The sequence below is a fragment of the Hemitrygon akajei genome, chromosome 8 (genome assembly GCF_048418815.1).
Source record: "Hemitrygon akajei chromosome 8, sHemAka1.3, whole genome shotgun sequence".
NCBI classification, from domain to species: Eukaryota; Metazoa; Chordata; class Chondrichthyes; order Myliobatiformes; family Dasyatidae; genus Hemitrygon; species Hemitrygon akajei.
Window position 1 is genome coordinate 94,817,425 of NC_133131.1, and position 23,144 is coordinate 94,840,568.

Below are 23,144 nucleotides of genomic sequence, written 5' to 3' on the forward strand. Positions count from 1 at the left end.
TGAAATTGTAACCAGAAGTTAATCTGATAATGATTAATCAAAGTTTGATCACTGTCAATTTAGCTGAATATAAAACAAAACTATAAGTTAAAATAACACTCAAGTTGTATAGGACATCTATCGCAATGCAATTAAAACAATGTATTGTAGCGATGTGCTACACACAGCGCTGAAATAACGACACGCAGTTGGTAAGTCGTTTTGAGACTAGTTTATTCAAACTTCGCGGCACTGGCATTTAATCCCTAGCGTCCGCCCTCTCCAGGCGGAAATTATGTCAGAGATGCATTACCAAAGTCTCCCCCCACGCACTGGCTATTTGTGAGCCGGTTCGCCTGCGCAGAAAGTGGGTCGCCACATAACCCCGCCCCCCAGAACCGGCGATACACCCCCCAATGTCCACAGTCTGGATCAGCCTCTGTTTGGGAGGTCTGCCTCTGCGCTGCGGTGCCTGAATCTCGACTGGCTCAAACAAGTCCATATGGGCTGGTTTGAGTCGGTCCACCGTGAAAACCTCCTCTCTCCCCCCAATGTCCAGAACGTACGTGGACCCGTTGTTATTGATCACCCTGAACGGCCCCTCATATGGCCGCTGTAGCGGTGCCCGGTGTCCGCCCCTTCGTACAAACACAAACTTACAGTTCTGCAGGTCTTTGGGTACATGGGTCGGGGTCCGTCCGTGCTGTGAAGTTGGTACGGGGGCCAGGTTGCCGAGCCTTTTGCGTAGCCTGTCCAGGACTGCTGCGGGTTCTTCCTCTTGCCCCCTTGGGGCTGGTATGAACTCTCCTGGGACGACCACGGGTGCGCCGTACACCAACTCGGCCGACGAGGGGTGCAGATCCTCTTTGCGCGCTGTGCGAATTCCAAGCAGGACCCAGGGAAGCTCGTCCACCCAGTTAGGTTCTCTCAGGCGGGCCATGAGAGCCGACTTCAAGTGACGGTGGAAGCGTTCCACCAGTCCGTTTGACTGTGGGTGGTAGGCAGTTGTGTGGTGCAGCTGCGTTCCCAACAGGCTGGCCACAGCTGACCACAGGCTGGAGGTGAACTGGGCGCCTCTGTTGGAGGTGATGTGGGCCAGTACCCCGAAGCATGCTACCCAGGTTGCAATCAGTGCTTGGGCGCAGGAATCGGCAGATGTGTCGGTGAGCGGGACCGCCTCTGGCCACTTCGTGAACCGGTCTACTATAGTTAGGAGGTACCGCGCTCCTCGGGACACTGGTAGGGGGCCCACGATATCTACATGAATGTGGTCGACCCTCCGGTGAGTGGGTTCGAACAGCTGCGGCAGGGCTTTAGTGTGCCGCTGCACCTTGGCTGTTTGGCACTGCGCGCACGCTCTGGCCCATTCACTGACCTGCTTGCGAAGTCCGTGCCACGCAAACTTGCTGGAGACCAGCCGGACGGTTGTCCTGATAGATGGGTGCGCCAAACCGTGTATGGAGTCGAAAACCCGCCACCTCCAGGCTGCCGGGACGATGGGGCGAGGTTGGCCAGTAGCCACATCGCACAGGAGGGTCCTCTCACCTGGGCCTACGAGAAAGTTCTGCAGCTGCAAACCTGAGACTGCGGTCCTGTAGCTGGGCATCTCGTCGTCTGCCTGCTGCGCCTCTGCCAGTGCTACATAGTCCACCCCCAGGGACAGGGCCTGGACAGCTGGTCTGGAGAGTGCATCTGCCACGATGTTGTCCTTTCCCGAGACATGCTGGATGTCCGTCGTGTACTCGGAGATGTAGCACAGATGTTGCTGCTGGCGAGCCGACCAGGGATCAGACACCTTCGTGAACACGAAGGTCAATGGTTTGTGGTCCATGAACGCTGCGAACGGCCTGCCTTCTAAGAAGTACCTGAAATGCCGGATTGCCAGATACAGTGCCAACAGCTTCCGGTCAAAAGCACTGTGCTTGAGTTCAGGTGGTCGTAGGTGCTTGCTGAAGAATGCCAGGGGTTGCCAGCGACCCTCGATGAGCTGCTCCAGCACCCCACCGACTGCTGTGTCGGATGCGTCCACTGTGAGGGCGGTCGGAACGTCCGTTCTGGGGTGCACCAGCATCGCAGCATCTGCCAAGGCTTCCTTGGCTTTAACAAAAGCAGCCGCGGCCTCCTCGTCCCAAGTAATGTCCTTGCCTTTACCCGACATCAGGGTGTACAAAGGGCGCATGATACGGGCTGCTGAGGGGAGGAAACTGTGGTAGAAGTTCACCATACCAACGAACTCCTGCAGGCCTTTGACCGTGTTGGGCCGGGCAAAGTGGCAGATCGTGTCTACCTTGGCGGGCAGAGATGTTGCCCAGTCTTTGGTAATCCTGTGGCCCAGGAAGTCAATGGTATTGAGACCGAACTGGCATTTGGCCGGGTTGATCGTGAGGCCAAAATCACTCAGGCGGGAGTAGAGCTGGCGGAGGTGGGACAGATTCTCCTGACGACAACTGCTGGCTATGAGGATGTCGTCCAAATAGATGAACGCAAAGTCCAGGTCGCATCCCACCGCATCCATTAGCCGCTGGAACGTCTGTGTGGCATTCTTCAGGCCGAACGGCATTTGGAGTAACTCGAACAGGCCGAACGGGGTGATGAGTGCTGTTTTGGGGATGTCTTCAGGGTGCACCGGGATTTGATGGTATCCCTGGACCAGGTCTACTTTGGAAAAGATTCTTTCCCCGTGCAGGTTTGCTGCAAAGTCCTGTCTGTGCGGCACGGGGTAGCAGTCTGGAGTTGTAGCCTCGTTCAGTCTGCGGTAGCCGCCGCATGGTCTCCAACCCCTGGCTGCTTTGGGCACCATGTGCAGGGGGGAAGCCCGTGGGCTGTCGGACCGCTGTACGATCCCCAATTCCTCCATCCTCTTGAACTCCTCCTTCGTCAGGCGGAGCTTTTCCAGGGGGAGCCTTCGTGTGCAGGCATGGAGGGGTGGTCCCTGGGTCGGAATGTGGTGCTGTACCCCGTGTCTGGGCATGGCTGCCATGAACTGCAGTGCCAGAATCGATGGAAAGTCCGCCAAGATTCTGGTGAATTCATTGTCCGACAGCATGATGGAGTCCAGGTGGAGGTGAGCAGGAGACGCTCATGGAGTGAGCACTGTTTCAGATTCGCTCCATAGCCTTTACTTTTTTTAACCTTTGATCACCCTTATTTAACTTACTTTTACCTACACCAAAAGATTCTTGCTACTTTCTTGGACTTATCTTTAAGAGTTTATTGTGAATTTTTGAAGAAATGAATGCAGAAATGGCTCTTAGATCTAAAGGGCGAGAACCTGGGAAAGACTCTAACGGGAACGGGAAGAAGAAAAAGACTGATCCTAAGCGCACTGAATTGACTTATGAAATGTTATTGGAGGTTTTAAATCAAAAATTTGAAGAACAACGACAAATTTTTAAACAAGATATAAAGGCTTTTCAAGATTATATGGATAAGACAGATTCAGTAGTTAACCAGCAGTAAGTTCTAATCGCAACTCTGCAAGAGGACGCTCAGAAGCGAGACTTGATAATTGAAAAACTGCAGCAGAACTTACTTTTGACGATTTTGACGAAGGTGGAAACACTTAAAGCCAAGAGTGTCGACTTTGAGAATCGCTCCAGAAGACAGAACCTACGCATACTTGGTCTCCCAGAAGGTATCAAACAAGGGGACCCCACAAAGTACTTTGCTCAACTTTTAAAGGATGCGCTCCCTTCTATATTCCCAGACAGTCCTCCGTTACTCGATCACGCTCACAGAATTATGCGTCGATCACCAAGTGCTTCAGCTAAACCACCGGTTGTAATTGTCTGATTTCACTATGTGCATGTTAAAGAGCAACTTATTTGTGTGGCTTGGCGTGTAGGGATGATCAAATTTCAAGGTCACAATTTTCAATTAGTAGAAGATTTTAGTCCAGAAGTAATGAAGGCAAGGCTTCTTTTTAAACCTCTGATGTCTGAATTTTATGAGAAAAATCTAAAACCTGCGCTCTTATACCCTGCGAAGCTCAGAATCTCGCCTCCGAATGCTCCACGTCATGTTTTTCTTTCTACATCTGAAGCGAGAAGCTTTCTGAAGGAGAACTTCCCTACTGCTACGGACACTCATCTCTAATGAATGAGTGATTTTGATCGTGCAAGATGGTTTTTATTTCCAAAACCAGATTTTGTTTCTGGCTATTGGTGTAGGTTTACTCTATATTTTATACTCTAGTTAAAGTTTTTTTTTGACATACTAATCTTTTTATTTTACTTACTTCAACCACTGTACTTTAACTTTGGTTATTATTATTAATCCTTTGAAGGTGAATTTTTAATCCTTCGAAGGTGAATTTTTTTTTACTAAGATGGCGGTTTTTTCTCTAAAATATTTTTGGCTTTTTTTTATTTCGCTTTTTTCTCTCTCGTCTTCTTCCTATAATGCATCTCTTATCACAGTTTAAATTTTTTTGGTTTGTTTGGGTTTTAACCCAATTTATAAGTTACTAGTGATTATATTCTTTTTGTTTTTTTTTACTACCAATTATATTAAGAAGTTTGGTTTTAGTATAGTGATTATAATTTCTTCAGAGTTTGGGTGGATTTTTTTTATCCTTTATATACGGAGTTGTCTTCTGCTGATAGGGGGGTAGATTTAATTTCATCTTTCCCTTTTCCCAGCCTATCCTTGGCTGAGGTGGTCTTTTTTTTCCCTCTTGGGTGGGGGGTGGGAGGTCTTTTTCTAAATCTTATGTTTCTTATATCAGTTTTTTTCAGTTTTTTCATTTGGGCTGATTTTAAACTACAAAAATGTCCGCAATGTCGTTACTTCCGGGTTCGCCCCTTATTTTTGTTCCTCTTCCGGGTGCATGAGTTCATAATTTGGTTAACCCTTTACATACCAAAGGGTTGATTTCAGAAATATGGTTCAGACCATTAATTTTGTCTCTTGGAATACTAATGGCTTAAACCATCCAATTAAACAGAAAAAGATTTTCAAAGTATTCCAAAGACTTAATGCTCATATTATTTTTGTACAAGAAACTCATGTGAGGAAAGAGGACAATTATCGCTTTTTTAGGTTTTGGATGGATCAACAGTATCATTCGAATTCGAATGCCAAAGTAAAGGGAGTTTCAATTTTTATTGACTCCTCTATTGCATTTGTCCAACATGATATCTTTTCGGATCTGAATGGTAGATTTTTGTTAATTACTGGCTTACTTTTTAACAAAAAGGTTGCTATGGTTAATGTTTATGCTCCAAAGGTGGATTGTCCTGATTTTTTTAAGTCCTTATTTACTTCTCTACCTAATCTAAATGAATATAAGTTAATTAATGAGTGGTGACTTTAATTGTTGTTTAAATCCTTTGATGGACAAATCTATATCTACTCAGACTTTACCCAATAAGTCGGCCACTTGTATTAACTCTTTTTTGACTGATAATGGAATTTTTGATATTTGGAGATTTCGGCATTCTAAGGACAAAGAGTTTTCATTTTTCTCATATGTTTATCATTCCTACTCGAGAATTGATTATTTTTTTATTGACTCTTGTTTTATTCCATCGGTAATTGGTTGTAATTATGATATTATAGCCATCTCTGACCATGCTCCATTAAAACTTTCTATTAAATTTATGGATACAGCTTCTAATGCTAGACAATGGCAATTTGATTCTACCTTACTGCAAGATCCGGATTTTATTAAATTTATGAAGGAACAGATCGATTTCTTCTTTTCAACTAATTCCACGGATGATATTTCTTGCAGAACACTTTGGGACACTTTTAAAGCATATATACGTGGACAGATTATCTCTTACTCTGTTGGTCTGAGAAAACGCATTAAGAAGGAAACTCTATTATTGGTTGATAAAATTAAAGAGATTGACAAGAAATATTCGATCACTCCTAGTAAGGAGCTTTACAAACAAAGGGTTGAACTTCAAACAGAACATAGTTTATTACATACATCTTCAATTGAAAATCAATTAATGAAAACCAGATCTGATTTTTATATACATAGTGATAAATCGGATAAAGTGTTAGCTAGTCAATTGAAGAATGCTTTGGTTAAACGTCAAATTACTAAGATCCGTCAGCAGAATGGGGATTTGACAGTTAACCATGATGAGATAAATAAATCATTTCAAGATTTTTATACCTCCCTGTATCATTCTGAATTCCCTCATGATCGTAATACCATGTGTGATTTTCTTGGGAAATTGAATTTTCCAAAATTATCATCAGATGATCTTTCAATATTAGAAACTCCTATTATACGGATGCAGAAATTAAAGGGGTTATTTCCTCCATGAATTCTGGGAAAGCACCAGGTCCAGATGGGTATACAGTAGAATTTTTAAAGTGTTTTCCCGTTAATCTTTCTCCTTAGTTATGCAGGGTTTTTGAAGAAGCAATTAGATTGGGGAATTTGCCACAATCTTTTTATAGAGCTTCCATTTCTTTAATATTGAAGAAAGATAAAGACCCTACTGACTGCACATCCTATAGACCAATATCTTTATTGAATGTAGATTCCAAGATCTTTTCCAAGTTACTGGCATCCAGGTTGGAGAAGGTATTACCCCAAATTATTTCGGAAGATCAAACCGGTTTTATTAAAAATCGCTATTCTTTTTCCAATGTTAGGAGATGATTGAATATTGTTTATACTCCTTCACATAGCACTTCAGAATGTGTTATTTCATTAGATGTGGAGAAAGCTTTTGATAGAGTTGAATGGCCATACTTATTTAATGTGCTGGAGAAGTTTAATTTTAGTCCATTCATTTCCTGGATTAAACTGATATATCATACTCCTGTAGCCTCGGTGCTTACTAACAATCAAAGATCTCCCTTTTCTCGTTTATTTCGGGGTACTAGACAAGGCTGTCCTCTTAGTCCATTATTATTTGATATTGCTTTAGAACCCTTGGCAATTGCTATCAGAGAATCACAGAATATTTTTGGCATTAATAGTGGGACAGATATACATAAGTTATCATTATATGCAGATGATTTATTATTAGTTATTTCTGATCCTGAGAAATCCATTCCTGCAGTTTTATCATTGTTGGCTCAATTTAGTGATTTTTCCGGGTATAAATTAAATCTTAATAAGAGTGAATTGTTTCCTTTAAATAGACAGGTTCCAATTTATGGAAATTTACCTTTTAAATTAGATAATGACTGTTTTACTTACTTAGGGATTAAAATCACAAAAAACTATAAAGACTTATTTAAGGTTAATTTTTTACCCTTAATTGATCATATTAAATGTTTGTTTACTAAGTGGTCACCACTATCTTTATCTCTGATAGGTCGGATTAATGCTATTAAGATGGTTATTTTACCCAAGTTTTTATATATATTTCAAGCGGTACCATTTTTTATTCCGAAATCTTTTTTTGTGAATGTTGATTCAAAAATTTCCTCATATATATGGCAGAATAAAAATCCTAGGTTAGGTAAAATATATTTACAGAAGGCAAGGAAGGAAGGTGGATTGGCATTGCCTAATTTTAGATTTTATTATTGGGCAGTTAATATCCGATATTTGATATGTTGGTTAAAGGATTGGGATATATCTTTTAGCCTTCATTGGGTGAACCTGGAAATTAAATCTGTACAAGGATTTGCATTGGATTCTATTTTAGGGACTTCTCTTCCCTTTGCTCTTTCTAAATTGCTGAAACGAATTGACAACCCGATAGTTTAAACATACTTTACGTATATGGTTTCAATTTCGGAAATTTTTTGGGTTGACTCAGTTTGTTTTAAATATTCCTATTGTATCCAATTGCTTTTTTTATCCTTCTATTATAGACCAAGCTTATTTAGCTTGGAAGACTAAAGGATTACTACGATTTTCCGATTTATTTTTGGATAATTGTTTTATGTCTTTTGAGCAATTATCTAATAAATATAATTTGCCTAGATTTCACTTTTTTAGATATTTACAGATTAGAAATTTCTTAAATACTGTACTTCTTCCCTTTCCAAATTTTGTGTCTTCAGGTATTTTGGAGAATTTGTTTGAACTAAATCCTTTTCAGAAAGGGCTAATATCAAAACTTTACAATATAATTATGAAGATACGTTCAGAGCCCTTTTATAAGACTAAAAATGATTGGGAAAGAGAACTTAACCTTACTATCCCTATTGAGAATTGGGATAAAATTCTTCAATTAGTTAATACATCATCTATATGTGCTAAACATTCATTAATACAGTTTAAAGTTGTGCACAGGGCTCATATATCCAAGGATAAATTGGCTCATTTTTATTCCTATATAAATCCTATTTGTGACAGATGTCATTCTGAGATAGCGTCTTTAACACATATGTTCTGGTCGTGTCCGCTTTTGAAAAAATATTGGAAAGATATTTTTGATATTATTTCTGCGGTATTGAACATTGATTTACAACCTCATCCTATTACTGCAATTTTTGGTTTACCAATGATGGACTCACTCCATTTATCCTCTTCCGCTTGTCAAATGATTGCATTTCTTACACTAATGGCTAGAAGATCTATTTTGTTGAATTGGAAAGAAATTAATCCTCCTACTGTATTTCATTAGTTTTCTCAAACTATGTTATGTCTAAATTTAGAAAAACCTAGAAGTGTTGTATTTGATACTTCTATTAAATTTGAAAAGATATGGAGACCATTTATTCAATATTTTCATATGATGTAATATGACCCTGTTTCAAGCCTATTTGATTTTCCAGTTTCGATTTTATATATGTTGAGAGGATCGGAGTTGACGACACTGATGATTTTGTATTTTTGTGAGATATTATAAACAGCCTTTTTTTTTCTTTTTCCATTTTTTCTTTTACTCTTTTTTCTTTTTTTTGTTTTTTTTTCTTATTAGTTATTAGATTATTAGATTAGTTTTTTTGCATATTTTTTTTCTTTTTCTTTTTTCTGTTTTTTTTATTATATATTATGATATACCTAGGTTTGCCTTGTTTATTTGTATATTGTATCGTCCATGATTTGGGAATACTCATTTATACTGTAATCATTGCTTATGTATTCTTTCATGTTCAGTTGAAATGTGTACGTTTGTAATCCCATTATCTATGTATCAATTTTATTTTGTTGATATTAATAACAATAATAAAAAGATTGAAAAAGATGGAGTCCAGGTGTGGGGCCAGCAACTTGGCTTCACCCAGGGAGAACGTCTGGAAAGTCTCGGCATGTACCAGTCTTTTCCCTTGCAAGTCGACCAGCAGGCTGTGAGCTTGCAAGAAGTCCGCCCCCAGGAGTGGTTGGGCCATGGCGGCCAGTGTGGTCCCACGTGAACCGGCTGGCGCCGAACTGCAGCTGCACTGTGTGGGTGCCGTAGGTCCGTATCGTACTGCTGTTTGCGGCCCTCAGGTGGGTTCTGGCTTCCTGTTGCGGGTGTCATACCCCGTCGGGGGCAAGACGCTGATCTCCACTCCGGTGTCAACCAAGAAGCAGCGTCCCGACTGTTTGTCCCAGACGTACAAGAGGCTGTCCTGGTGGCCAGCCGCCATAGTCATTAGCGGCAGCTGGCCGTGGCCCTGGCCCTTGCAGGGCGGGCAACAATGTCGGGCTTTTGTGCCCCACCACTGGTGGTAGAAAACACTACTGTTCACTGGCCTCCTCACTCCTGTCTTTGTGTTGTGTGCGCTCCCTTGCCGGCCTGGTCTGGTCCGCTGTTGGGCGCGTGGCCTGGTAATCTGACTGACGGATGCCACGCTCTCCCTCTTGGCTTTCCACAGCACGTCTGCCCGGGCTGCCACCTTCGGGGGTCGCTGAAATCTGCGTCAGCCAGCAGCAGATGTATGTCCTCGGGCAGTCGCTCCAGGAACGCTTGCTCGAAAATGAGGCAGGGCTTGTGTCCGTCAGCCAGGGCCTGCATCTTGTTCATCAATGCTGATGGCAGTCTGTCTCCCAAACCATCCAGGTGAAGCAGGCGGGCACCCTGCTCACATCATGAGAGGCCAAAGGTCCCAGTGAGCAGCGCTTTGAATGCTTCATATTTGCCGCCTTCCGGGGGTGACTGTATGAAATTCCGCAACCTGGGTGGCCGTCTCCTGGTCAAGGGCGCTCACCACATGGTAGTAACGTGTGGAATCAGAGGATATCTGCTGAATCTGGAACTGGGCTTCTGCTTGACTAAACCCCACGCGTGGTCGCAACGTCCAGAAAGTTGGCAGTTGTAGCGAAACTGCGTGAACAGATGAAGAGTTGGTCATCTTTGGTCCAAATCCCGTTTGGGACCGTTGGGGTCACCAATGTAGTGATGTGCTACACACAGCACTGAAATAACGACACACAGTCGGTAAGTCGTTTCGAGACTAATTTATTCAAACTTCCCGGCGTTGGCAATTAATCCCTAGCGCCCGCCCCTCTCCGGGCAGAAATGACATCAGAGGTGCATTACTAAAGTCTCCCCCGCACGCTGGCTATTTGTGAGCCGTTTCGCCTGTGCAGAAAGTGGGTCGCCACAGTATAATATTACCCAGAGGCGATAGTGGAGCCGCCAAGAAGTCTCACACAGGTACTGTCCCCATTCCCCTTAACGGGTGAACTTAGTCAAGATGGCACCAACGTACAACGCTCCCTTGGTCGACATCTGCCAAATAGCAAATGGAAGTAGCTATTTTTAAACTTCTTTTACGTCTGTTTTCACCTTAAGTGTGTTTCTGCAGCTGTTAGATCCTGCGATTTAAAGATTCCGGGATTCGAGTGCATACTCGGACAGCCTCGATGCAAAGAAACTTCGATACAGGGTGCGAGCCGATGTCTGACTCTGTCGAGGAAGAGGAAGATATCGAGGGCAAATGCAGAAGGCGAGTGAGAATTGCAGTGCCGACTGCCTGCCTTTTGATCTGGGCGGGAGAAGGGATCTTTGAGCGGCCATTGCATTCATAGATTGCTCTTTTTGCATTTACAGCCTGGACCATGGACTTCTTCAGACATATGGTTTTTATATTCTGTGCCTTTTTAACACCTGTTCCTATTGCTGTGTGTGTGTGTGGGGGGGGGGTGGAATTGGGGGTTAATGTTCTGTTAGTTTTTTTTGACAGGGGGTTGATGATTGGATGCTGTTCTTTTTTTGTGCGGGGGAGGGGTTCTCTGAAGGATTTTTGTGTTCATTGTTTTATGGCTACCTGGAAACGTACAAATGTCAGAGTTATATATGGATACATGCTTTAATATTAAAAGAACTGTTGAACCTTTGACTCCCTTGATGTTGTAATTGCTTTTGGCAATACTGTAAAACAATCAGATTTTACTTAACTCTCTTATGTCACACAGGCATATGTGTGTTCCTTTGAACAACACACACAAAATGCAGGAGGAACTCAGCAGGCCAGGTAGCATCTATGGAAAAGAGTAAACACTCAACCTTTCAGGCAGAGACCCTTCATCAGGACTGGTGAAAAAAGATGAGACTCCCTCACCTCCCGTAGTGCTATTAGGAGCCTCAGCCAGTAGCAGGGCACCTGGTGACACCAGCTTCACCACATACTCTAGAGGTGCCACTTGTCATGAGGTTTATTGAAACTTTGCCTGGGAAGGCAGGCATAGTTTACACTAACATGTGTACATTTAGTATAAGCATGTTCAACGCCATAGTTCCATCCAGGCTGGACAAGAAGCGCAGAGACCTCGGCCTTCACCCTGCCTTGTGCAGCTGGATCCTGGACTTCCTGTCAGATCGCCGGCAGGTGGTAAGAGTGGGCTCCCTCACCTCTGCCCCTCTGACCCTCAATACAGGAGCCCCTCAGGGCTGTGTCCTAAACCCTTTCCGTTACTCCCTGTATACCCATGACTGTGTCACCACCCACAGCTCCAATCTGTTAATGAAATTTGCTGACGACACTACACTGATTGGCCTCATCTCAAATAATAATGAGGCAGCCTACAGAGAAGAAGTCATCACCCTGATACAATGGTGTCAAGACAACAACCTCTCCCTCAATGTCACAAAAACAAAGGAGCTGGTTGTGGACTACAGGAGGAATGGAGATAGGCTAACCCCTTTTGACATCAATGGATCTGGGGTTGAGAGGGTGAACAGCTTTAAGTTCCTCGGCATCCACATCACCGAGGATCTTATGTAGTCTGCACATACCAGCTGTGTGGTGAAAAAGGCACAACAGCGCTTCCTTCATCTCAGATGGTTGAAGAAGTTTGGTATGGGCCTCCAAATCCTAAGAACTTTCTACAGGGGCACAATTGAGAGCATCCTGACTGGCTGCATCACTGCCTGGTATGGGAACTGTACCTCCCTCAATCGCAGGACTCTGCAGAGAGTGGTGTGGACAGCCCAGCACATCTGCAGATGTGAACTTCCCACTATTCAGGACATTTACAAAGATAGGTGTATAAAAAGGGCCTGAAGGATCATTGGAGAACCGAGTCACCCCAACCACTAACTGTTCCAGCTGCTACCGTCTGGGAAACTGTACCGCAGAATAAAAGCCAGGACCAACAGGCTCCGGGACAGCTTCTTCCACCAGGTCATCAGACTGATGAACTCATGCTGACACAGCTGTATTTCTATGTTATATTGTTGTTGTGCATACTATTATAAATCACTATAAAAATTGTATATTGCACATTTAGATGGACATGTAGCATAAAGATTTTTACTCCTCATGTATATGAAGGATGTAAGCAATAAAGTCTATTCATTTCAATTCAGTTTAATTCAGGGGTACAGCAGGTTATAGTCACCTAATTCATCCTGACTCTGGTACCAATTGTTTCTTTTTAAACACTGAGGTAGATGTTATTATACTTCCTATGTCTTTCCCACTTTTGTCCACTTTCTCTGCTTTTATTTATCTAACCAGTTGTGACTTATTGAACCTGTTGCATTTCATATCTACATTGAACAAACTCAGGCCACCCTACAGTCTTCTGTCATTTCCCTTTCTCTAGCAACACATCTGCAAACGCTCACTTAGTCCACTCCAACCATATCATATACACACACTTCTCAATAGACTAAGCACAGCTCCAATGTCACGTTTAAGTTTGCTGATGACACCACTGTCGTAGGCCGAACCAAAGGTGATGACAAATCAGCATATAGGAGGGAGACTGGAAATCTGGTGGAGTGGAACTAGCACAACAACCTATTACTCAAATGTCAGCAAGACAAAGAAGCTGATTTATTGACTTCAGGAGAGGAAATTGGAGGTCCAAGAACCAGTCCTCAACAGGGGATCAGAGATGGAGAGGGTTTCGGAGGATCTGTCCTGGGCCTAGCATGTCAGTACAATTATGAAGGAAGCACGGCAGCACTTCTACTTCCTTAGAAGATTTAGTATGACCTCTATAATGTTGGCCAACTTCTATAAATGTGGGGTTGTAGGGTATATTGACTGGTTGAATGACAGCCTGGTAATGGAAACACCAAAGGCCTTGAGTGGAAAATCCTACAAAAAGTAGTGGATAAGCCCCCCTCACCTCTGAGCACATATACATGGAGCATTGTTGCAGGAAAGCAGCATCCATATTCAGGGATTACCACCCAGGTCATGCTTTCTTCTCACTTCTGCCATCAAGAAGAAAATACAGGAGTCTCAAGATGCATACCACCGGGTTCAGCGACAGTTATAGCACCTCAACCATCAGGTTCTTGAACCAGAGGGGATAACTTCACTCACCTCTTAACTAGGGACCCACCTTTAAGGATTCTTCATCTCATGTTCTTGATATTTATTGCTTATTTATATTATGAATTCTTTCATTTTTATATTTAGTTAGTTGTCTTTCGTACACTGGTTTTCCAGCCTGTCGGTGCAGTTGATTCTATTATGGTGATTGAAATTATTGAGTATGCCCACATGAAAATGAATCTCAGGGTTGTATCAGGTGATGTTTATGTAATTTGATAATATTGAACTTTGAACATAATGCTTTCTGGTTCATGATGTACAGTACAAACATGCATGCTGTCAGAGTCCTTTTAGAGGTTTGGTACAGGACATACAAGCAGGGTGTACACAGGCTCACACACAGACACACACATATTTTGGAATTCCTTTTTTCAACCACACGCCTATTGTGTGCCTCCGGGATCCGACCCAGACCGGGGTGACTTATTTTTTCCCTCGCTCCCGCAGGATGCGATCCAGACTGAGGGAGCTCGCTTTCTCTCATTTAATGTGCTTCCGCAGGATACAGCCCAAATTGAGCAACTCTCCCTGAACTCCTGTGAGTTTCGACCCAACCAAGAGCAACCTCTTTTTAATGCACTTCTGTGATATCTAACCTGAATCGGTCAGTGAATGTGCTTTTGGGGGATACGACCTGCACCGGGGCAACTTTGTCCTGTGCTCCTGCAGGATTAGACCCAGCTCAGAGCAACCACTTTTTAATATGCACCCAGGGGATCTGACCCAGACCAAAGCACCCTCCTTTGTTTTATTCTGCAATTTTCCTACATCAGTGACTGTGTTACCATATGTTGACTACTCACACAGGAGGAAATCTGCATTCCAGCAGCAAACTCAGTTGTTTGGTCAAGTACCAGATGCCCAGATTTCAGACTGATCGTCCTACTGGTTGAATTCCTTCTCCAGTATAACTAAATCAAGGGTTAGCCATCTTGGCTGAACCTCCAAGTAATTGTATTCGCTGATTAAGTGGACTTTGAAAACACACACTCATTCTTCAAACACACTTTATGTTACACGTGCGCATGAAGAACAACGTGGCCCCTGTCACCACTTAATCTTCTTCACCATTAGGGCATAGGCTGCCCATCTTCTTGGTGTACCCTTCCGCTGCCAGGGATGAGGTCATTGGAGCTTCTGTTGATAATTCTGTAGCACTGGGTTTTTACAGGACAGGTGGCTAATCCATGAACCCCCCCCCCCTTTTGCAGCCAGGTTTGGGGCTGTCATGTCAGAATTCCCTGACATCACACTGTTTTGAATTCTGAACACAGAAATTGCTACTTTTATGTAGAATTAACCAGCATTAAAGATGTGAAACTGTGTATGTTTGAATTCTTTACTTACAAGATCAATCACCACTCACAAAGCAGGTTTTAAAAGTCACTAGAAACCACTAGCTACCAATTGATGGTACTTTTTAGTTAGTAATTATCCCTTTTTTGGTGTGTGTGTGTGTGTGTGTGGTTTCGTATCCTTCTGTCAAATTCTTATTTCGGCCGCATTAAGCAAAATAGCTCCCGGAAATCTGTTATACATAGGGGATCCATGCTGTTCAAAGATATTTCTTGCCTGGGTTGTCTGCACTTTACCTGCAATCTACTCTTGCCTGGCAATATCTTAACCCGAACTTCCAGATTGAACTCCAGCCAGAATAAACACCCTATCAACCCGGCTCTCCGTGTTTTTTTTATATATCCAAATGCAGTATTAAATCCAAACCACCAAGTAAAAACAAAACCTAAGGAAGGTATTTATTGTTAATCATTTGGAATGAATCACGACTGTTGCCAGACGACCGTGGATTCATTGTAAACACGGAGGAGAGGCCAGCGGTGCGGCAGCGGTACAGCACGACCCGCAGTCTGACAGGTCTGGTGATTGCCTGCTGTGGGATGGTATACAAGTACCTCGTTTGATATGGGGAAAGGTATTGTGGTGCACCCTTCTCGTCGTCGTCCTCGCCTTGTTCGCCCACTCGTTATTCGACCTTTGGTAAGTGGTGCGGCCCTTTTCTGAGGTGTGACGCAGACACCGGGAGCGGACGTTTAGAGTTTGGACAGCAGGACGAGACCACGACCACAGCTCTCAGTGGGACTGAAAGTTAAATTATTATTTTGGCCAAACACGGGGAGCATTTGTGGCGTGCCTCGGATCTCTCCAGCGCGTCGCTTGGCGCCGCACCGCACTCTGCAATTCATGCCCGTGTAAAACTCTCCGACCACCGGAGCAGAATGCAGAATGTGAAGAGTTACCCACCCGCCACAGAACAGACACGCACAGTATTAGCGCACTTTCGCCTCTTGGAGATCACCTTCAATGTTACATTTCTTCGTATTATTGCTATCTAATTTCCCTCATTTACACACTGAGGGGCCTCTATAGCCGCAGACATCCCACCCTGCAAAAACTCATTTCAGGGAGGTTAGCACCCCCGCAACCCCATATCACCACCCCGTCGACCTCCGAGGGTGTATGTAATAACTTGTTTAGTGATTTTGTCTAATTTGTAAGCCAAGTTGGGTATGCAGAAAATGTAACATTAAAATATGTACTTATAGATTCGTTTTTTAAAATTCTATTACAACTTTCAGGAAGTCTACAGAGTTTGGCCTCATCACGTAGTAGTCAATAGAGTAGCTCCTTAGCAGCTAGCCAGCTAGCTTAAATAACATTAGCTATGCTAATGAACGAGTGACACCTGTTACACTCACCTCAACATGTCTTTTACATTTTAACCCACCATGGGCAATGGAAGTCACTATTGCAAACAGTGCAGCGAGCAACACTGTCATTATCTTTGACCCCTATTAGGCAGGGCTACACTTTAGTGTAGTCTGGGGTGAAGTACGTTTTATATTTTCTTTTTTGGAACACTCTGCCATGGCGGTGCAGGACACTAAACTGAACTGATGGAGAATGAAAGAGAGAGAGGTCGACTGTAAAGCCAAACCACGGAGAAAACTGATAGGTCTACTTAGCATGAAAAGAGACCAATCAGTATGTGCCCTCGCCCTCTTAAAAAAATCAATTTAGGGGATATTGTATATAATTTGCGGGGTGTCAGGGAGCCGCTATCAATATGCGGGAGTCTCCCGAAGCTTGCGGGAGGTGGGATGTGCGCAGCCCTGAGGTAACCATGCCGACACCATGTCAGTGGTGTCATATGCTCTTTGCCTTCTCCACACCTGCCCCCACCATTTCTGTAACTTAAAATTACGCTTTCCTCTTCTCTCCACTCCTGTCCATGGATCCTTCTCCTGGAAGATTAGATGCTGCCTAACCTCTCAGCTGCTTTGTGTTCTTCATGATCTGCTTTTGTTTCAGATTCCCTGCATCTGCATATTTCTTATTTTCATTTGGTGTTATTATTTCAGCAGGCTGTGATTATCACCATCTTGATGTAATAAATCTTCTCCAGGTTTTTCCAAGAAAATAATCCAAGCCTGTCTAATGTTATTCTTGCAGCCCAGTCAGCCTTAACAAAAACTATTTCATAAATTTCATCACCACTATTTCATCACCACTGCTCAGTACAAGAGGACATGGCTTTAAGGTAAGGGGAGGAAGGTTTTTCACCCAGAGAGTGGTTGGTGCGTGGAATGCACTGCCTGAGTCAGTGGTGGAGGCAGATACACTAGTGAAGTTTAAGAGACTACTAGACAGGTATATGGAGGAATTTAGGTGGGGGGGTTATATGGGAGCATGGGTTTGAGGGTCGGCACAACATTGTGGGCTGAAGGGCCTGTAATGTGCTGTACTATTCTATTCTAAATCTTTTCTGGACCATCTGTAATGCCTTTCCATCCTTCCATAGTATGGTGACTTGACTAAACCAAAAACTTCTGATGAGGATGGCATAATGTTATTGCTTTCATACTTGGTGCTTCTGCTAATAATGTAAATGTAAATTTGCCGGATCCAAATAATGACAGCACAAATAGATCTTTTTCACCTGTTTATTTCTTCAAGCTCAGCCAGTGAGTGAACTTAGTAAGCATTGATAAAATTGGTAAGATGGAGAAGCATTCTCATCCCTTCTGTGGTTCCACAAGTTCACCTGTTCGCCTTCCAGAACTGTTAGAATTTATAAGGCTACTGATACAAAAGAACAATCAGTTTGCTAACCATTCCAGCCAAGTCAATGGATTATTGATACGAAAGAACGATCAGTTTGATAGACACTCCAGCCAGTGTTAATTAAGAAAGGAATGTCCTGCTGGTTTGTTGGAGCCAAAACTTAATTACAAAGATAAGAACATCCACCAATTTTATGCTTTAATTAAGAAAGGAATGTCCTGTCTAATTTCATCAGGTACTGCCTTTTGTCTAAACCAAAAGGTGTGGAAATATCAGGAGTCATCTTATGTGGATCTGTGTGAACTTCAACCCTTATCTTGCTTCAAAGAAGCAGCTACGAGGACATTATTCAAACACACTGCAGTCACTCACAAAATACACAAACATAGTTGGTACTTAACCCATTATTTACAGGAATCTGAAATCCCCCAATTCCCTTAGACTTTATCATTCCCTCCTTTTTATCATTACATGATAACTTTTTCAGAACAGATTGTCACTTCTACAAACATGATACAAAACATACCCAACATGCTCCCCGCTCTACTTGCTTAGCGTAGAGGGACAGAAAAGTGTTAACCTGGGGGCCTCCCGAAACAGGGGCAGGTCCCCTTAGGGTCAATAAAATTATCATTAACCAATACATTTTTCAGTCCTTGTCAGTTCCACCAGTAATGTGTTTACAGTCCATTCAATGTGGCACTGGAGCTGCCCTTCCACCTTCACTGCAGTAGGTATTGTCAGTAGCACTTGGTACTGTCCTTTCCACCTCAGTCCCAACTCCTTACGATCCCAGTTCTTATCCGGACAAAATTTCCAGGCTCGATGGTGGGGTAGTCATTCTTAGGCTGGGTGTCATCCTTTCGAAGGCCTGTCATACCTGTGAATGCAAGCTTTAGAAAATTTTGGTTAGCTGTGTTAATGAATGTACCACAGCTCTGAGGGGCCGAAGGGTGCAGGGGTAGCCCCTCCTTTGTGAGAATCACAAGAACACTATTAAGTCAATTCAGGAGACCAGGAAATGAGAGAAAGACATGCAGAATCCACAAAGTGGTAGAATGTGTCCTGGCCTCCGAAAGGTGGACCCATTGATACTGGCTATTGTCTCTTGGAGACGGACTTGTGTATTGCATCCTGGACGATGCGATCAACGCCCCAGGCAATGAACCAAGGAGGAGGTTGGTGGAGGGATTGCATCATCCCCAACCTGATTGACACCTGCGACCCTGTGAGTCAGGATAAAAAGAGGGTCTGTGGGAACAGCCCCTCAGATGCACCAGAAGAAATGCTAGCGATCCCGTAATAGCGAAAGCCGGTGGAAGGCCACGTGCGTCGCTTCCATTTGCCTGGAATCGTGACCTTTGCCACGGAAAAAACAGTTTTTAGCTAACAACAGGGAACTCAACTCTCAACGACTCTCGAAGGATTGACATCATAAACAGAATGGGCAAGTTTTAACCCATCTCTCTCTCTCTCCAACAATTGCCACACAGGGTCCCCCAACGGCTGCAGCCTGTATGAACTGAACGAATTATATATTTCCATCGGGACAATTCATTATCCCTAGACAATGATACAGCTTATTTCTTATTGATTATTATTATACCCGCGCTTTTAGATTTAGTATTGACGACGTATATTATCTGTGTGTTTGCATTGATATTATTTTTGTGTATTTATCAATAAATACTGTTAAAAATAGTACCATCAGACTTCAATGGACCTCTGTATCTTTGCTGGTAAGTGACCCAGTTACGGGGTACGTAACAACTTGGGGTTCTCGTCTCAGGATTTGACACCAAATTGGGAGGCCAGTGAATCGGGCTTGTAAGTCCAAACTTGGATCTGGTTACACGGGTAGCCAGATGGGAAACCAGCAAAGATGGACGTGGGTTGGAATTTATAGAAAACTGACTCCTGGAGGCGCTAGAGGTGGCCACCAAATCAGATTTGATAAATTTGGCGAAGGGGTTAAACCTCGCAGAGGTGAGGTTGTCAATGAAAAAGCAGGAGGTGCGAAGGGCAATAACTCAGTATTATATTGGGAAGAATGTGTTTACAGCTGAGGTATTGGAAAATATCCCTGAAAAGGTACAGCTAGTGGGACGGCTCAGTTAGAGTTGGAGAAATTAAGGTTGGAACATGCAATTAGGGTAAAGCAGCTGGAAGCAGCTGAGAAGGGAAAAGAAAGAGGAGAGAGAGAGAGAGAGAGAGAGAGAGAGAGAGAGAGAGAGAGAGAGAGAGAGAGAGAGAGGAGAGAGAGATGAGAGAGAGAGAGGAGAGGAGAGAGAGAGAGAGAAGAGAGAGAGGAGAGAGAGAGAGAGAGGAGAGAGAGAGAGAAGAGAGAGAGAGAGGAGAGAGAGAGAGAGAGAGAGAGAGAGAGAGAGAGAGAGAGAGAGAGAGAGAAGAGCTGAGAAGGAGAAAGAAAGGGCCGACAAACAAAGGGAGCATGAGCTCAGCTAAAAGAGTTAGAGGTGAAACGGGAGCAGGACAGGGCTGAGAAGCAAAGAGAGCATGAACTTAAGTTAAAACAGCTGGAAGCAGCTGAGAAGGAGAAGGAAAGAGCCGAGAAGGAGAGGGAGGCAGAGAAACAGAGGAAACATGACTTGGAGATGGAGAAGTTAAGGCAAGAGCAACGAGTTCAGGGGTCCGACCGAGGAGGAGCGGTTTAATGTTAGTCGGGAGTTGAGGTTAGTACCTCCGTTCGAGGGACGGATGTTGATAGTTATTTCTTGCTTTTTGAAAAGGTGGCCGTGAATCGGAAGTGGCCCAGAGCACAGTGGGTGGCGTTGTTACAAAGTGTGTTAAAAGGGAAGGCACAGTGGGCCATATACGGCGTTGTCCATGGAGGAGGAAGAGGAGGAGAGTTATGACAAAGTAAAGGCGGCCATTCTTCGGAGTTATGAGCTAGTACCTGAGCGTATAGACAAAAGTTCAGAAATTTAAAGAAAGGGTGGAATCAGACGTATACCGAGTTTGCCTATGAGAAGGTGTGCTCTTGGACCGTTGGTGCAGCACAGAAATAGTGGACGAGGATTATTGGTCGTCTCAGAGAGTTAATTCTGATTGAGGAATTTAAAGTTGTGTTTCGGAGGATATCCGGATGTATTTGAATGAGAAGCCGAATAAGTCCATCGCAGAATTTGCTAGGTTCGCAGATGAATTGCCCTAACCCACAAGTCAAAGTTTTCCTCGAATAAAAGTTACCCGAGAGACCGAGGGGACGGTAGAGAAAGCCCGCCGGCTAACGGAGAATCTCAGCCGGAAGCTAGCGGTAAAATCGAGGAGGAGAGGCCAGAAGCCAGGAGATTTCCCTGGCTTGACCTGTTTTAGTTGTGGAAAGGTGGGTCATATTGCGTCTAAGTGCCCCGCTCCGAGGAAAGAGCCAGGAAAAGGGAAAGCAGCTATACCTATAGGCTGTATTGCGTCGATCAGAAAATCAACAAGAAAGCCCCCAGTAGATGGAGTACAGGAGGGGCCGTGAGACGTTTCGTTCAGAAGGAACCGTGTCTGTGAGGGAGGGAGGCACGCCAGTTCCAGTACGGATCTGGAGAGACACGGGGGCTGAGCTGTCATTGATTAGCAGTAAGGTGCTAGATTTTGGTCTCAGACGGGAGAGGTAGCCCTGAGAGGAATAGGAAAATGGACCGGAAGTGGTGCCCCTGCATAGGGTCATTCTGAATTGTGAGCTGGTGTCTGGACCAGTGGAATTGGGGGTACTGTCGGAGTTGCCGGGGGAAGGCGTGGATGTCCTTCTTGGTAACGACTTAGCGGGTGAAAAATGGGGTGAAGCCGTGAGCTGACAAACAATCCTGTGAGGGTTGAGGCTCCGCCCCTAGATTCCAAGATCTATCCCGCGATGCGCGGTCACTCGCAGCATGTCAAGAAAGGCAGCCGAGAAAGAGAGCAGTTTATCTCAGGCCAGTATCGATTTGACCGAGACGTTTTTGCCGACTCTGTACCACGAGGGTTAGAGGGGGGTAAAACGGAGAGTAGGGAGGAAAAGAGAGTAAATGGGAGGAGGTAGATCTACCCTTAGCAAGAAGAAAGTTTGTACGAGAGCAGGGATGTGACGAGGAGCTGGTAGCATTGAGAGAGTTAGTTCTTTCTGAGACCGAGATTGAGACAGAGCCGAGGGTTACTACCTGAAGGAGGAAGTGTTGATGAGGAAATGGAGGCCCCCCACGGTGCTGGTCGATGAGGACTGGGCGGTGGTACATCAGGTAGCAGTTCCAAAAGTGTATCGGGATGAAATTTTGAACTTAGCTCATAAGGGACCCTTAGCTGGGCATTTAGGAATAAAGAAGACAGTGGATCGGGTTATGAGAGAGTTCTATTGGCCAAACCTGAGAAAAGATATTACTGAGTATTGTAAAAGGTGTCATACATGCCAGGTGGTGGGTAAGCCGAACCAAGTTATCCCTTAGGCACCCCTCCGACCCATCCCTGCATGTGAGGAGCTTTTCTCCCGAGTCATTGTGGATTTGTGGGTCCTTTACCTAGAACTGCGATGTGGGCGGCAGTACGTCATGACTATGATGTGTGCTGCTACACGATTTCCAGAGGCTGTGCCTCTGGGAAATATTAGGACCTCTGTGGTGGTTAAAGGGCACTCATTAAATTCTTTACCACAGTGGGACTGCCTAAGGAGATACAGTCGGATCAGGGGAGTACCTTTACATCCAGAGCATTTCAGTAGATGATGACCCAGCTGGGGGGGTCAAACAAATTTTAGCTTCTGCATACCATCCAGAATCCCAAGGAGCATTGGAAAGATTCCACGCTACACTAAAGACCATGATTAAAACCTATTGTCAGGAAAACGTTCGAGACTGGGATGATGCTTACCCCTTCTGTTATTTGCAGTAAGGGATTACAGTTCAGGGATCTCTGGGGTTCAGTCCGTTTGAGCTTGTTTTCGGTCACAGGGCCCAGGGGGGCCTCTAACCCTACTTAAAGAGAAGTGGTCTAGTGCCGACCGTTCAAGTCAGTGTGATCAACTATGTTCTAAAATTCCGGGAAAGGCTGCATAAGGTATGCGCCTTGGCAAGAGAAAACCTTAAAGACTCCCGGAAAAAATGAGAAAATGGTATAACAAATGAACGAGGGAGAGCAAGAGTTTCACGTGGGTGACAAGGTTTTGGTCCTATTTCCTGTAGTTACCCACCCCCTTCAGGCGAGGTTTCAAGGGACCATATTACAGTGTTTAAGAAAATAGACTCGCTGAATTACGTGATTGAAAACCCTGATAGGCGAAAGCCGACCCAGTTAGTTCACGTGAACCATGATGAAAAGGTACCATGAAACCACCCCCGCGGTGGTCGGTGCGGTCATGAAAACCGATGAGGTAGAGGGGGGGGTGGTAAGGAGGAACCAGAACGGTTTGAAAAGATCAGTATAGTACCCACCAGATTGGAGAACTCTGTTATGTTGGCAAGCCT

At 44.2% G+C, this 23,144-nt stretch overlaps 1 protein-coding gene across 1 annotated transcript in view; it reads left to right on the top strand.

The window, feature by feature from the left end:
- Positions 1–15,400: 15,400 nt before the first annotated feature.
- LOC140732533 (serum paraoxonase/lactonase 3-like) overlaps positions 15,401–23,144 on the top strand; it is a gene marked incomplete at its 5' end in the record, with an annotated part of 50,700 nt that continues 42,956 nt past the window's right edge. The window contains one exon of the mRNA XM_073055302.1: positions 15,401–15,618. Coding sequence (XP_072911403.1) covers positions 15,401–15,618 — 218 coding nt within the window. The remainder of the gene's footprint in view (positions 15,619–23,144) is intronic.